The sequence below is a fragment of the Tamandua tetradactyla genome, chromosome 14 (genome assembly GCF_023851605.1).
Source record: "Tamandua tetradactyla isolate mTamTet1 chromosome 14, mTamTet1.pri, whole genome shotgun sequence".
Classification (NCBI taxonomy): domain Eukaryota; kingdom Metazoa; phylum Chordata; class Mammalia; order Pilosa; family Myrmecophagidae; genus Tamandua; species Tamandua tetradactyla.
The window spans coordinates 73,570,866-73,586,770 of NC_135340.1; the positions used below are offsets into that span (position 1 = coordinate 73,570,866).

At 36.9% G+C, this 15,905-nt stretch overlaps 1 protein-coding gene across 1 annotated transcript in view; it reads right to left on the minus strand.

The window, feature by feature from the left end:
- Positions 1–15,905, minus strand: part of ALDH1A2 (aldehyde dehydrogenase 1 family member A2) — a 103,740-nt gene that overhangs the window by 45,901 nt on the left and 41,934 nt on the right. The window contains exons 4-7 of the mRNA XM_077128028.1: positions 13,584–13,713; positions 3,849–3,910; positions 1,714–1,842; positions 1,476–1,589 (exon numbers count right to left, since the gene is read on the minus strand). Coding sequence (XP_076984143.1) covers positions 1,476–1,589; positions 1,714–1,842; positions 3,849–3,910; positions 13,584–13,713 — 435 coding nt within the window. The remainder of the gene's footprint in view (positions 1–1,475; positions 1,590–1,713; positions 1,843–3,848; positions 3,911–13,583; positions 13,714–15,905) is intronic.

The following is a 15,905-nucleotide window of genomic DNA, read 5'->3' on the forward strand; positions in this document are numbered from 1 at the left end:
GTCTTTTCAAATCATTCAACTTGGTTTATATAGGAACAATAATTCCCTTTTACACTCATATTTTAGTTTCTGTATTTCATTACAAAATTTTTAAAGTAAGTTCAATTGGAATTAAAAGGTTTGTAAACAAGACAAACTCTTGACAAACATAAAATCCATTATCTAACTGTAAATTTGTACTTAGGTTTATTAATCAACTGCTTATTAAATCTTAAACATGTCATTTTACCCACACACTATTAACACTGTGCCAAGTGAAAAAACAGTGTCTAGCACTGCACTATCCAGTATGGTAGCTACTAGTCTCGTGTGACTATAAAGCACTTAAAATGTGACTGGTCTGAATTGAGAGGTGCTATACATATAAAATATATACCAGATTTCAAAGTCTTCATAATGAAAGGCAGAATGCAATGCATCACATCAATAAGTTATTATCTGTAGAAATAATAATATTTGAAAATATTGTATTAATTAAAATAGTTTCTTTACATTTTTTTGTGGCTGATAGTGGATTTTTAATTACATATGTGGCTCTCATATTTCTCTTGGCAGTGCTGTTCTAGACTTGTAAACCTCTGATAAATAGCAATTGCAATCTGTGAGGTTCTAACTAAAGCAATGAACCAAATTTTTTCTTTTATCATCTCTGTTATCTGCATCAAAAACTGTTTGGAATGACATTTTATAAGAAATCTCTTTAAGCAGACTGATGACTCAATATTAGGGGTTAGCAAACTACAGCCCAAAGGCTAAATTTGACCTGACCCCTGTTTTATTATGGCCTACAAGGTAAGAATGGTTTCTCCAGTTTTAAATGTTTGGAAGAAAATCAAAAGAAGACTATTTCATGAGGTATAAAAATTAAATGAAATTCAAATTCCAGGGCCCATTAATAAAGTTTTATTGGAACACAATCAGGCTCATTAGTTTATGTATTGTCTGTGCTGCTTTCATGCTGCAAGGACATAGTTGACAAGCTGCAACAGAGACCATAAATATTTACCTGGCCCTTTACAGAAAAAGTTTGCTTATCTCTGCTCTGTATCATCCCTTATAGCTCATGGGACATAGTAGCCAACTGCCTCACTAGGGCCTAGTGAAATAATGAAAAGGGAAAGTTGTATCTTCATTCTATTCTTTAAAAAGGACTAATTCAAATTCTCAGCTTCTTAACTTGCTTCTACCATAACAGGTTTTGACTCAAAAAAGTGTACGGAACCCCAATTTCTGGGAAAGTCTCTTTTGGGGCAGTTTCTAAACAAATAGCATCACAAAAATTCTTCAAAATCAATAGCATGAAATGGTCAATGTGTACCTTTGCTTTAACCATCACAGTATTCTTCCAAGGATGTCCGCTTGGGTACTCACCACTTTTTTGGTATCCAGCTTATGACCACTATTTTCAGTTTTATCTTAATCCCTCTTCTCACTTGCAGGACTGTTTCTCAACCCATGACTTCACAGGGACCTACCTCAGTGGATCCTGTGAATGCTATTTTGTCGATGCCAATGTGAGAAGCTATTGCTGCCCCAGCCGTTGGTCCATATCCAGGTAAAATATTGATAACTCCCGGTGGAAAGCCAGCCTAGCAAAAAAGAAATGGAGGGAACATGGCTTGCGAAAGCTGATGAAGCACATTCAATGGGATATGCTCTAGTAGGCCCCAAACGTAAGGGGAGTCAGCGCCAGTTCTGAAGTCAGTTTCTTACCTCCTTGATAAGGGCTCCCATGTAGAGCGCACTGAGTGGTGTTTGTTCTGCTGGCTTAATGACTACTGTATTGCCACAGCACAGAGCTGGAGCAATTTTCCAGGCAAACATCAGCAGGGGGAAGTTCCACTGAAAGGAGAAAACTCAAGGTTGATAGATGGAAAAATATTCCTTCACTTCTTTGTTTTCAAGCTGTGGCTTCTCAGATTTCTCAGACTAGTCCTCAACATAAATCTTGTCCACACAAAGTACAGACATTTGGATTTTTAATTACTCCATTAAAAATGGAATAGAACTGACCTTGAAAGTCTTTTTCTCTCTGTTCAGCAAATTACTATATTCCGACTACCCATCAAAAGAAATATGGGGCAAAGGGAGTTTTTTGTGTTTTCCTCATTTTATTTTAAAAATTGTTATTGCTATGTATATATATATATATTTTTTAATTGGGCTTTTGTTTCTAGTAAGTTTCTGTGCATGAAAACTTTTGTGCATTTGGTATTTTTGTGCTGTGATTTTTACACTGGTATAAAAGCTCTTCAACTTGGAAGAACCAGAAGAGAAAATTTTAGTTGTGAATTATATCTAAGTCAATGTATATTTCAAGATAGCACCTTCTCTGTACATATAGATATTGGCATAAAAACACATATTGCTACAAAAAAAAAGTACATATGATGAGTAATCAAAATTTTAGTTTGTCTCCTTTCCATGGCAAAATACGCTAAAAAAGTCTAAAGATAATTATGTGAATATATAAATTTTGAGCCTACAATAGCTTCGACTGATTTTAAAACCATATTAAACTTGCACTGTCATAAGCTCAGGCATGAACCTCAGTACTATCAGGTGTCACTGATAATTTCATTAAGAAAGAAAACAGAAATCCTTGTTCACTGGCCTCAGCCCCTGACCACAATGTGTTTCTGCCTGAAGCATCTCAGCTGCCATCCTTGAAGGCCTCTCACTGGCCCTGGCAAGCCTGCAAAAATATACAAGTGTCTTGCCTTCACCAAACACCCAATTTCTTTTCCCCTTAGTTGTTTATAAACTGGGGAGTTCACAGTGATGTTTTAATTCCATCTACAGTATATAAATCTTGGAGCCCAGTAACTGAGCTGGAGCTAGCTGACAAGCAGTTCTTGTCCTGTCAGTGAAAGCTGCAGCTGAGAGTCCGGGGAAGGGCAAGAAGAGCAGGTTTGCATTCTGTAATTAAGGTGGCACAACCTCACCTCTGCTCTGACCCAAGTAGGATATCCCGATGGTTTAGGAACAGAAGAACTTAAGCCAAGCCTCTCATTTTCCTTTTTCATTCTCTAATAAATTTCATAGTAACTCAGGCTTGTGGATAATTTAAGAAAACATTAACCTCTCTCCAAAATCTTTGGCCCCAAAGTCAGATTGTCTTCTTTTTTTAAAAAGAGAAAGCTTCTCGCTATACACTCTAAGAGGTTTTTTTGAGTCTTCCCTCGTAATCCCTGCTAGAACTATTAGCTATTAGAACTATTAGAAGAGTCAATGATGTTTTGTATAGTGCCAAGGATGTGTATTAGAGAAAGAAAAGAAAGGGCAATGTTTAATGTTCTACCCCAAACACTAAGTACTACATCTATTTCCCTTTACAAGACACAACAGCCCGGCATGGTTTCAATTATGACCGTGACATTAATTGTACTGCTGTGTCTTGTGTAGTGTCTTCTATCTAGATTCTTGTGAAAAGAAACAGTGGGAAAGAATGGGACTAAAAGACCATATAAAAGAATATGCCTGGAAAGATGGTGAGTCACAGTTCTAAAAAAATAAACACGTAAATATAACAAAGCATTAATTTTCCATAAGCGGAATGGACACCCATAACCAAGGACAAGTTATTAATACACTGTGCTTTGCACTGCTTATTTTAATCATGAGAATTCCATGACTTGAGAACTCAACTCCTGGTAACAGAGCCGAAACCCTATTAACCTGTTCAAATAAGCATTTGCAGGGAGGCTGTTAAAGATATGTCAACAACATGAGCTCAGTTTTTCCCCCCAGTAATGGAAAGCACACATCGCTGAAGCCCCTGTTTCATGTGTCTTTAAGAGAACTGGTTCAAATGAAAATAAATACAAGGCGCAAACAGATACACTTACCGGGATGATCTGCCCACACACTCCAATGGGCTCATGTCTTGTAAAGGTAAAATAGTCGCCATCTGAAAGAAATGAGCATGGTCACTCCCACAGAGTCTGGACCAGAAGGAAAAAATGCAGAGGGAGAACTTTGGTGGCAAAAAAAAAAGTAGAAAAAAATCCCACTCAACTGTGCCTGAAAACTGATAAAAAGAGCTATTACTTGGTTCCCGGGTTCTACAGAATAAGGCTCCCTGACACCCAAACAGTACTGAGGTAAAAATGAAGGATAAATTTAGAACATTAAAAGAAGTCCTTCAGGAGAAGGGGGAGTTGTAAAATGGAAAATATTACATTTTACATTAAATACTAAAATGACGCTTGAATGTAGTACAGTTATTTGATGTAAGAACAGGTTCCTCAAACTTTTAAGTGACATCTGAAGTTCTGAAAACAAACACTAATTAAAATGCTATTGGGCACATTCAACATACTGCACAGTTGGAAAAAGAGAAGAATAAAAGTAAGAAATGTTTTGTAACTCAATCCAGGTGTTAAAACTCATGTCCTGGGTACCTGTGGAACACAGGCATGTTCACAGCAATATAAAGAGGATGAAAGTTCACTTCAAAGAACTCCGTATCCCAAAGCCTCCACCCTCATACTAGCCATGGAAGTGGGGGCATTTTTGTATCCCTAGGGCCTAAGAGAAAAAGAACTTGAGGGAAATTTAATAAACCCGTTTTTCCTTCGTGGTTTATTTATTTATTTTTTTGCATGGGCAAGCATCGGGAATCAAACCCAAGTCTCTGGTATGGCAGGCAAGAACTCTGCCACTGAGCTACCATGGCCCGCTCTGTGTTGGTTTTTATAGGTGCCCCTATGACAGTGGACACAAAGGTAGTCAATTGTGTTGCCTGAGTTTTCCTAATATGAAAAATGGGCACTTGAGGTAATTTCTTGGGCAATCCAAAGCAAGTTCTTCTTTTTAGGAAAATGCCATTATTCATAGCTGAATTATTTTAAATGGTGAATTGAACTCACCAAAGAATAGCTCGTTTTTAGCATATAGCTTTTCATTTTTGGTATCATGCAGGATATTTGTTTTTCCTTTTACTGCCAATCCTTTGGCCATTTCACTTTTTATTTTCTCTCTCCAAAGCAGTCTCCCCAAGGAAAGTGAGAAGCCTCAGCTTGCTATTCCTGAAGAACATTACTATTAGGGGTGAGAATGAAGGTAGGGAGAGGAGGATTATGTGGATTAGAGAAAGTAAAATGATATGAATTATTTAGATTATTTATTCATTACAACAAAAAATAGCCAAAATTGTAGAAACTGTCTATAAAACAAGAAGAAATCTGAATAATCCTTTAAAAATCAAGTTACTTTTAGAATCTAAATGTTCAAGAATTTAGTTGTATTACTTCGATAATGTTGAAAGTTACTTAAGAAATGAAAAAAAGGAGACATAATTGGAGAAATTCTTTAAAAAGTTGACTTTATGAGAAACTGAATTAGACTTTATAATTGTATCCTAAGAGAAACCCAAGTTACAGGGAATGAAAATGTTCTTCGAAAAACTGTCCACAGATTTGACAAACACTTAAGTAAAGGCCGGCAAAAGGAAAGGGACTAAATCCTCCAGTCCCTTTAAATAGTAAATAAAGAAAGGCTGTTTTGGTGCTGAACTCCTCCCAGAAGAGCACTGAGTATTAGGAGAAAAATACAAAGGCTCTAGACCTTGTGAACTCAGACTGTATAACCACCTGGATAGTGAACGATTACTGAGGAACACCGCTACCTGCCCTGGGAGGCCTGGCAAACATCCAGCAATGGCTTCTATGGGCACCTTGGCAGTGCCCAGAGCTGAGGTCCTTCACACCTATTATTACCTTCCTCCAGTTTCTGCCAATCTTTTAGACCTAAGTTACTCAAAAGTCCAGTCACTCAAGAGTCATATTTTTTGCCATATTGAAGTATCATTTGCTCTATTATTTACTTAATATATTTTAAGTTTACTTTTTAAAAAATGTGAATATCAGGCGGGCCACGGTGGCTCAGCAGGCAAGAATGCTTGCCTGCCATGCCAGAGGACCCGGGTTCGATTTCCAGTGCCTGCCCATGTAAAAAAAAAAGTGAATACCTACATTTTAGCCTTACCCTAAAGGAAATCTATGAATTATTAGGTTTGGTGGGCTAGTAATATTTTCTTCTATGATTTGTCAAACCTAATAATTAAAATACAAAATGTTCACTATTTACTATATAAAATCATCTTGCATGCTACCAATGTTATATGAGAAAAACTGTTCTACAGTGGTGCTTCCAACACTTAAATGTGCACACAAAACACCAGGAAAGGGCGGGCCGCGGTGGCTCAGCGGGCAAAGTGCTTGCCTGCTATGCCGGAGGGCCTCGGTTCGATTCCCGGCCCCAGCCCATGTAACAAAAACGGAGAAACAGAATACAATAAAACAAGAAAATGTTTAAAAATGTTTCCCTTTCTTCCTTCCTTCCTTCCTTCTATCCTTCCTTCCTTCTCTCTGTCTTTCCTTTAAAAAAAAAAAAAAAACACCAGGAGATCTTGTTAAATCCAGATTCTGAATCAAAAGATCTGTGTTAAGGCCTGAGATTCTACACTTCTAAAAGCTCCCAGAATACATTAAGTACACAGACCTCACCCCACAGTGAGATACAGAAGAACCAGGAGGGTAAAGGGAAGTTCACTAGTATCACGAGACCCACAGCTGACTGGATTCATTTTCATTTATTTACTTTTTGCTACTCTGATAACTTTACACATTTGCCTCAAAACAGACTTGTCCATAAAATACATTAAAAACCCTTTGGTCAAGAAGATGTTGGATTTAGGTAGATAACTATATACCTTAGAATCAGAATGTAATGTCAAGAAGGCATGCAAATGGGGTAAAACTAAATGACAACCCTTTTGTAAAGAAGGGTGATGATGATTTCTTGAGGATTTGGTACACCAACAAAGAGAATTCACCCAAACTCAGGTATCTTAAGTCATAAAGGGAATAACACAAGGAGCAGCGTGTATTCTCTCAGAAAGTAAGGGACAGAACAAAATTGCTCTCTCCCCTTCTTCTAGGCAGAGGAGATTCAAAAGGGGTGATAAATATTATCTCTCTCTTTCTTCTATACCTAAGATGCTACATAATTAGTACTTTCTTCTGGTTAGAAGAAAAATCACAGATCATCTCTGATGTTAATAATGTTCTCTAAATATGACAAGAGGATGTAAAAGCTCAATCCCTTCATTTCTCCAAGTTTATGTTACAAACTCACCAGTCTGATAAAGAAAAAAGTCTCCACCCAGACTCAGAACTGTTGTTTAGGTTACTATGCGTTTATATCTTCTTACAAATATGAGGCATTACAGAGAAGGCTCAGACTCAGCAAGAAAGATCGCATTTGATGAGGACATTGTAAAAATATTCTGAATATTACAATCTGAGCCAACAGGCTAGAACATGACTATGGCAAGCATGAGCTACCAAAACAGGAAAACTAAACCATATGTTAATATTGTGCAAGACTTTTTCTCTCTTGGCCTCTTTTCCTTTCCACACAAAAAAATGTTGAAAACTAATAAATATTGCTTTTAAAAGGGGTTTAAGACATAGAGACAACTTTTCTGATGCATATATACATGTTTTCAATGAACAAATAGTTTACAACTCATCAAGAATATGAAAACTTTAACATTTCATTATACTATGACTTTGGTTGAATTATGGATCAAATCTTACTGCATATGCATGTATTGAGCCATTTCTAGAACTGTATTAAGAAAAGCCTTTAGTCCCTAGAGATGAGTAATAAAATAAGCTCTTCTGTATTTCTGAAAAATTGAGCCACTATTCTGTGTTCTTTGTAGGGAATATATCAAATTAAACTGGAGAGGTATTGAGAAATTGAGGAGAAATTTATCAAATTATAGTTCCCTAGAAATAGCTCCCAAATATAATACAAAAAGCATTTTAAGTACTGTTGAAATTTTATACACCTATAATAAACAGTTTATTTGACAGCATAAAATGTGTAAGATCATTCAGTGAATAGGAGATCATCCAATTTCCAATGAGCGTACAGAATTACCTTTCAAGGAGCTGGCAACCCTTTTGATGAGTCTAGTATTAAGACGTTAGACCAACTGCATTGAACTATTCCACTATCTCCTAAAGTAGATCTCTGTGCATTTTGGCACTGAACATTTTACAGCTGCAATGACAAACTCTATAAATACCCACACAAACACTGAGTGATACTAACACTGTTCTTCTCAGAAGTCTGCTGGTAGCTTCTAAGACATTAGATTGCATGTTCCTGAGTCTGTCATGAAGATGTGTTAGCTTTACCATTGATTTGCTATATGGTCTTGAAAAACAGTCAGTTTACTTTTCCAGACCTTAGTTTCTTTGTCTGTAAATAAGGAGATCGGTCCTTTTCAGCCTTAATCTTGGAAACAGATTGCATCTGAAGTAGACTTCACCACCTTCTGTCACCACCAATTCCAGTTCCACTCCTTGTTAGGTGGGCAGAGCAAACAGCTCCTCACTCTCGTTCTGATGGAGCAATTGTCCTTCTCATTTGAGAACACTAAACTAAATCAAGATGACTGGGGGCAAAATCATAAGACCTAGAGCATCTTTGTGCATTTTTAGCCTATTCTTTAGTTTAACAAGTAAAATTGGAATGGAGTAAAGTGGATAAATAATTATGGCCTAGGCAGTATTTAAAGTTTTCTGTTGTATCCTACGTAGGAATTCAGCTTAAAGCATGGACAATATTTTCTCTTATATACCATAAAATCAATACTTCTTAGAGGGAAAAATCAAAGGTAATACAAATCAGTTAATCTCCATTTCTCCCTCTGTGAATTAAAAGCAAGCTTCGATTCTTCCTCCATCAGAAAGAGGTTGTAGCCATGAGAGGAGCAGGTCTATGAACAGGATTTTGATATCAGTTAAAAACCATCCAGTGGGCAAAATAATACTTCCCCTGCAAGACTGCTATGAGAATAGAGATAATGTAACTTGCCCAAAGAAAGTATCATAGTAATGATTATTATTTATCATTTTAATTAGGAGTTGCCATAGTAGAAGGATCTAAGCACGGAATTTATGGTCACAGAGAATGGCTTTGAATCCTGGCTCCACAGGGAAGTAATGGGCAGTATCATAAAGGGAACAACATCAAGACCCTTGTGAATCAAACCGGGATTGCATAATTCTGCAAAAACATCCTATCTCTTTTCCAAAAAGCCATCCTAGAACCCTAGGCCCTACTCCCACCTTCATTCTGGGTGAGATGCCTCTCTTACAGAGTCCCATCGAACTTCATATTCCCATCGGAATAAGTCACACTGTACTGTCACTGCTTGTTGGTTTTCCTTGTTATTCTATGAATATCTTAAGAGCAGGGAACTCTGTCTTGCTCATCTTTGTATCCCCTGTGCTTAACATAGTGCCTGAAGCATAGCAAGTGCTCAAAATATATCTGCTGAGTAAATTAGTGATTGAAGTTAATACCTAGTAGAGGAGGTAAAGAAAGAACTCTTCCCATTATATGGTAGACAGCCCCAGCCTTCCTACCTATATGTGAAGGAATGAAAGACACAGTTGCAAAACTCTTCACACTCATTTTGGTTTCTTGACATTTAGTATCAGAAATGCTAAGCTAGATGAACCATGGCCTGTGATTGAAATAGCAAAGCAAAATATTATTAAATTAAAATTTTTTAAACCTGTCAGACTTATTTTTTTATGGGTGGTCAGAGAGGATTGTGTGCTTTTCATCCCTGGCTTTCACTCTGATGGTCTCCTTCACCCACATGATCTAGCTAGAGAAATTCATAAACTTAAGTGCTCCAGGATACTGGAGATTCATAATCACTATCTTGAAAAGACTAGACCTTAGATATACTAATCTAAAAGATCCTACAGGGGGTGTGCTGGTTTGAAAGGATGTATACCCCCTAGAAAAGCCATGCTTTAATCAAAATCCCATTTCATAAAGATAGAATAATCCCTATTCAATACTGTATGTTTGAAACTGTAATCAGATCATCTCCCTGGATGATGTGGTTTCGTCAAGAGTGGTCGTTAAGCTGGATTAGGTGATGACATGTCTCCACCAATTTGGGTGGGTCTTGATAAGTTTCCGGAGTCCTATAAAAGAAGAAACATTTTGGATAAAGAAGGAGATTTGGAGAGAGGAGAGAATGCTGTAGCACCATGAAACAGAGTCCACCAGCCTTTGGACTCTGGAGATGAAGAAGGAAAGCACCTCCCAGGGAGCTTCATGTAACCAGAAGCCAGGAGAGAAAGCTAGCAGATGACACCGTGTTCGCCATGTGCCCTTCCAGCTGAGAGAGAAGCTCTGACTGTGTTCACCATGTGCCTTCTCACTTGAGAGAGAAACTCTGAACTTCATTAGCCTTCTTGAACCAAGGTATCTTTTAGAACTGTAAACCAGCAACTTATTAAATTCCCCATTTTAAAAGCCATACTGTTTCTGGTATGTTGCATTCCTGCAACTAGCAAACTAGAACGGGGGTTAAAGTCTTCAACAAAGTGACTGCTTCATCTTCCTGCCCTGCTGAGGGATGTCCATAAGAAGGCAGCTTAGGCAGAAAGAAAACCTCAGCCATATCACTTACTGGTTATGTGACCTTGCTCAAATTACTAAATCTTTATTGTTTTATTTTCTAAGCTACAAAGTGGGTACAATATCTCTTCAAATCCAGCCTACCTCACAGGAGAATGATGCAAATCAAATGAGATATTGCATGGGAAAAACATTTTATACTCTCATGTGCTTTGCAAATATAAACTATATTATTTCTTTATATTACAATCCCAAACATAAAACTAAGATGTTTCACTGGGAAATGTATGTACTATGATAAAGACATCACCTTTAAAGCCCTTCTTATATTCCATATTTCACTATGGGAAAAGTCAAGTATGCACAGACAAAAATCTAGTTGCTTTTGTGAAGTTACAAATGACAAATAAACACAAATGGATTAATCGACCATATAAATTTTAGAATAAATAAATGAATAATTGTAACATTCCTTTCCCTATTCTTCCCCTATGACCTTCCTGGTGTAGTCCAGCTAGATTTACTAAGCACTGGACTGTCAAAGGGGTCACTGACTGAAATCTCAGTAACCCACAGGGAAGCCCAAATATTTCTAAAACTAGAACAGAGAGGTAAACTGACTACCAAGCACACTTTTGCCTCCATCCTTTATTAATCTTTTCAAGGCACCATAGTAGGAGCTCTTATACCCCAAATTCCAGCTTCCTGGGAGCTTTGCCTACAGATCTGGACCTTTGGAGAGGTCCTTGTCCTGGTGTCCCTCTAAAGGCACTTTCAGAAAAAGTAAGGAAACAAAACAGTAGTGTTTACAAGATTTCCTCTTTTTTTTTTCCTTCACACGTTGAACATCAGACTCTGCAGAAAGGAGAAAGGGATTACTGTGAAAGCATTTTCTAAGTCCATACTTCTAACTCCCAGGTCAATATCCTCAGGATCTACTCACAGCATCAGATAAAAACAATTAGTCTTATGGACCAACTACCTTTTTGTGCCAGATAAAATTACGCTGAAGTATCAAACATTTTCAGAGAGTCAATATTAGTCTTTATTTAATCAGGGTCTTCTGAGGATATAGAAGAAAATCAAGACACTGACAGACCAAATAGAGATTCATATGCACAGACTTCGTTTCACCTTATTCTTAAAATATCTACAGATCTTTTGAAAAGAGATTAAAATGTCTGAAACTTATTTTTTGCTCTAATAGTGAAGTTTATAGACATAGGTGGGAACAAACAAACAAAAAACATCTAGGACCTTTGAAAAAGGAAAGGCCAACCCAAAAGGATGACAAATGTTCTGTCTTTTAAAGGTTTTAGTTCCTTAGGCCCTCAAAGAGGTATATGCTCACAGAAAATAGTGACTATGCTTCAGTTAGGCCATCCCCAAATCTAGCAAGTAATGCCTGAGAACAGTGGTTCTGTGATATTCTTTGAGCTAGGACTGAACTAAATTCTAATATTCCTGAAAGGCAATCATCTCCCATCCTTCTGAGGCTGCTGAACAAGAAAAACCTCTGGGTGGTGAGGAAAAGAGCATATAATCTGACATTCATTCTCTAAAGGCTTACATTTCACATGCCATAAGCACTCCCATGGAGATAATTTTAAAATAGTCCTTTAAAAGTCTCATGAATGTGCCTCCTTCATTCTTACTCTGACTTCTTGCCTTAATTGCTCCATGTAGATGAGGCATCAATAGCCAACTTGCTTGGCCCTGATATCTGTATCCTCAGCTTGCTATTCAAGGCAGAAGACTAACTGCTATGTGTTGCCCATGCAGCTAGTTAAGAATGTAGAATCTTAGGCTCCACCTACTGACTTTAAGAAGAATCTGAACTTTAAGAAGGTCCCAGGTGATTTATATGTATATCAAAAATTTGAGAAGCACTGTTCTAATCCATCTGCATTACCATCCCTTTTCTCATACACCTCGGCCTGCCTAAAAGAGACCTAACATGGGCAAAGTACCCAACATTACTTTCCAATCTCCTTAGAATATACTTTGCTCTGAAAGCAGGTTGTTTTCCAGAAACCACAGGTAACACTGGCCTAGTACTTAGCAGATCTAGTATCCACTCAATAAACACACTCTTCTTATGTCTGCTCAGCATCCCTTATATCCTCATTTCTCTTTCAGTTCTACCCTTTCCTATAATGGCATATTTTCCTAAAATGGATCTTCTAGGAAAGGGATTAAAAGCCTAGTCTCTAATGTAAAAATTTTAGCTCTAAACCTGAATAGCTTTTTGTGTGAATAAATTAGGAAAACTATTTAACATCTCAAAGTCTCAGTTTCCTTCTTCTGTAAACTGGGGGTGTTAATAGTAACATCCTCTTGGGGATGTCGGGAAAGCATTCAATAAGTATTAGCTGTTTCTAATTAACTGTAACAGCTAAAGACCACTCCGCCAACTACTTTAGTTTTAGACTCTGGTTTTTCTTTAAATGACTACAGCATTGATGAGCCAAGCCACACAACTTAGCACCTAATTACAATTTCATGTCGAGAACCCTAATTGTTTTTATACTGCTGTTTTTGTCTTCTGACCTGGATCTCAAAAACAAAAAAGGTTGGAATTGCTGGTTGTTGCTGTTTTTATAGTTCCAAAAGTAATTCATTGTCATTTTAAGAAATATAGGAAAATGTAAAAAAGAAATGAAAAGTCATCCGTAATTTTACAACTGAAAGACAGCAAATGTGAATATTTTAGAGTATTTCCTTACAAATGAGTAGTCTTGTATTTCATGAAGACAAGGATCAAGTCTTAATTTTCTTGAGATTTTCCTCAATCTCTTTTCCATCCAATGCCCCTCCACATCCCCAGCATCTAACCTAGTACAGTGTGAAACACTTAGCAATGTGACAAATATATATACCTGTTCATTAGTTGATTGATATACTGATTTGAGTTGCCCTTGAACTTACATGCAGAATGTCTACCCATCGAAATAAGGACATTGACAGATTTAATGGCATCATTTGTTTGCTTGTTTGTTCAGCTCAAGCTGCTTTAAGTGTGCACATATTCTGTGTGACTGCTATTTTGTTTGGTAGTCAAAGTGTGTTTCTGGTGCAGCGTCACATTTCCATTTTGATTGTATTCGAATTCCACATACCTACAGGTATGGTCATCCCATGAATTTTATCAGCCCAGCCTGCATAATACCGGAGAGTTTTGATGACACCCTGTAAATCCACATAAAAAGCTTGGAGGAATGGTTTGCCACCATTTAGGGATTCCATGGTCTGTAGGAAAATAAATGGAGAGAAATTAAGCCCAGTGATTTTCTGCTGATATGCTAAATAATGTCTAGTACAGAAGAAAAGGGAGAGAGAGAGAGAAAAAAATATATATAAATGAGTATGAATGGCAATGCATACCTGATCTACTCTGTTTTCTCAAATAAAAAGATTTTTAGTACTGTCAGTTTGGTTTGGTTTCTAATAGAAACCACTAGGAGTATACAAGGTCTTGTGCATGGGTGTTCCTAGTAATCACTTTCCAAATACATAAACATAACAGATCTGCTTTATTAATTAATGATCAGAGCTCAATAGGGATTTTTTTGGGATCTACTCCAATAATCTGAATCCATAAAGAGGAGTGAGAGCACAGGCTCTTTAAGCAACTGAGGAGAATATAAAATGAACTCCACAGCTGCCAAGACCCCTACTGAGAAAAGGAACAGCCACAGTGCAAAGCTCGTTTATTTATCACCACCAAATAAACAAGATCTCCTCTTGGGCAGTTCATATTTTAACAACTAAAGAGCTGGGCTTTTCAGTAAACATTTATGTTAACAACCATTTTCTATTAAGCCTAAAGTGCCTGGTCCATTTAATGAAAATAGTGGTATTGAACAGTTTTAGATTATGGATGCTGTTATTTTAATGACATGTTTCTAAACTGGTTAAGCCTGAAACAAAGAAAATGACAAATGAATACATCAAAATGAAAAAAAGAGTATTTTTATTTAAGAGATACTAAAGGTGATACAAGGCTAACAAAAGAAATAAACAGAAAATATGTTTGCAATCTCATTTCCTTCTCTATAAGTATATTTTAAAAATATACTGATGTGAAAATTATTTGATTGCTGACAAAGTTAAAATTGAAATAGTTTCCATTCAATGCATACCGTTACTTACAGTACAATTTCTCCACTTACTATGTATACAAGATGGAAAGCACTTTTAAAAAATCACATTACTTAGCACTATCTGCTGGTTCACCTTTATTAAAGGGAATCCATCTAAACAATTTCCTGGTACTGTTTAGAACATTTATATGTTCATGAGCTGGGTATTACATTCTCCCTGAGAGAGCATGCAGCTAACACAGAACTGAAGTATATGGAGTACCGAGTAAGGAGAGAGTCAATACTCAGAATCTGGGCACCTAAATGGTCCTTACTAAATGGTCCTACTGACAACAGCCACATTCACCTGATAACTGCCAGCCTTACATCTATTTTCAATTGTTTTTAGTTGGATGCAGTATTAAATAACATTTTCTGGTCAGAAGGTACCCTATATTTTTAATAAAACTCACTCCTCTCAAGGCCTAGGAGTATTTAAAAATAGGAATCACATTTAAGTATATTGGGAAAAGGAACTTGATCACAGCGAGACATATGCAGAAAAAGAATGGCATTTGAGTTTTATCATAAGAAAATATTACTGCAAAAAATGAACTGTATCATCTTAGTACGTACTGTTAGTTTAATGTGAATAAATATTACATATATTTAATTCAAACAGACCATTATTGACCATCTACAGCCCTTGTTGATCATTTATGTGCCAGAAACCATGCTAAAATTATAAAAAATAAATAATTTTCACTCTCAAGGAAATCATCATCTAGCAAAGAGACAAACATACATCAGCATTCCCCCAAAGAACTCAGGTTTTTTGCACAATACTACCAGGTAGTCAAAAAATAATGTTCAGGCTCAAATATATTTGAAACACTGAGTAGAACTTTTGTCTTTGATATGCTTAGTGTCTGTGTATCCCAGAAGGAATTATTCACCGAACTTTCATCATATGCCTATACACCTTAGGCAAACAGTAATCCTTGGAGTACCAGATTAGAAAATGTTTGTTATGGACACATTAATGTTGTAGATAGCTGAAGTTACAAAACATCTCCAAAAAAGAATCATTTTTATTTCCACAATATGAGAAGACCTCTGAGGGGGACTGTAGGGAGGAAGAGCCGGGGCAGGAGTGATAATGAGGATGGGTACCAGTGCTGCCTTCTGTTGACCCAAGCCCAGGAGTGATCTGTGTTCCTAAATAGAAAGCATTCATAGCTTGAATGCCATGAATGCTGACTGAATAAGGAATCACTAAATACTAACTGATCAAATGTGGATCAGCCAGTGGTGATCCCTGGGGTACCTGGATATCCATGAAGTATAGGAGACACATTT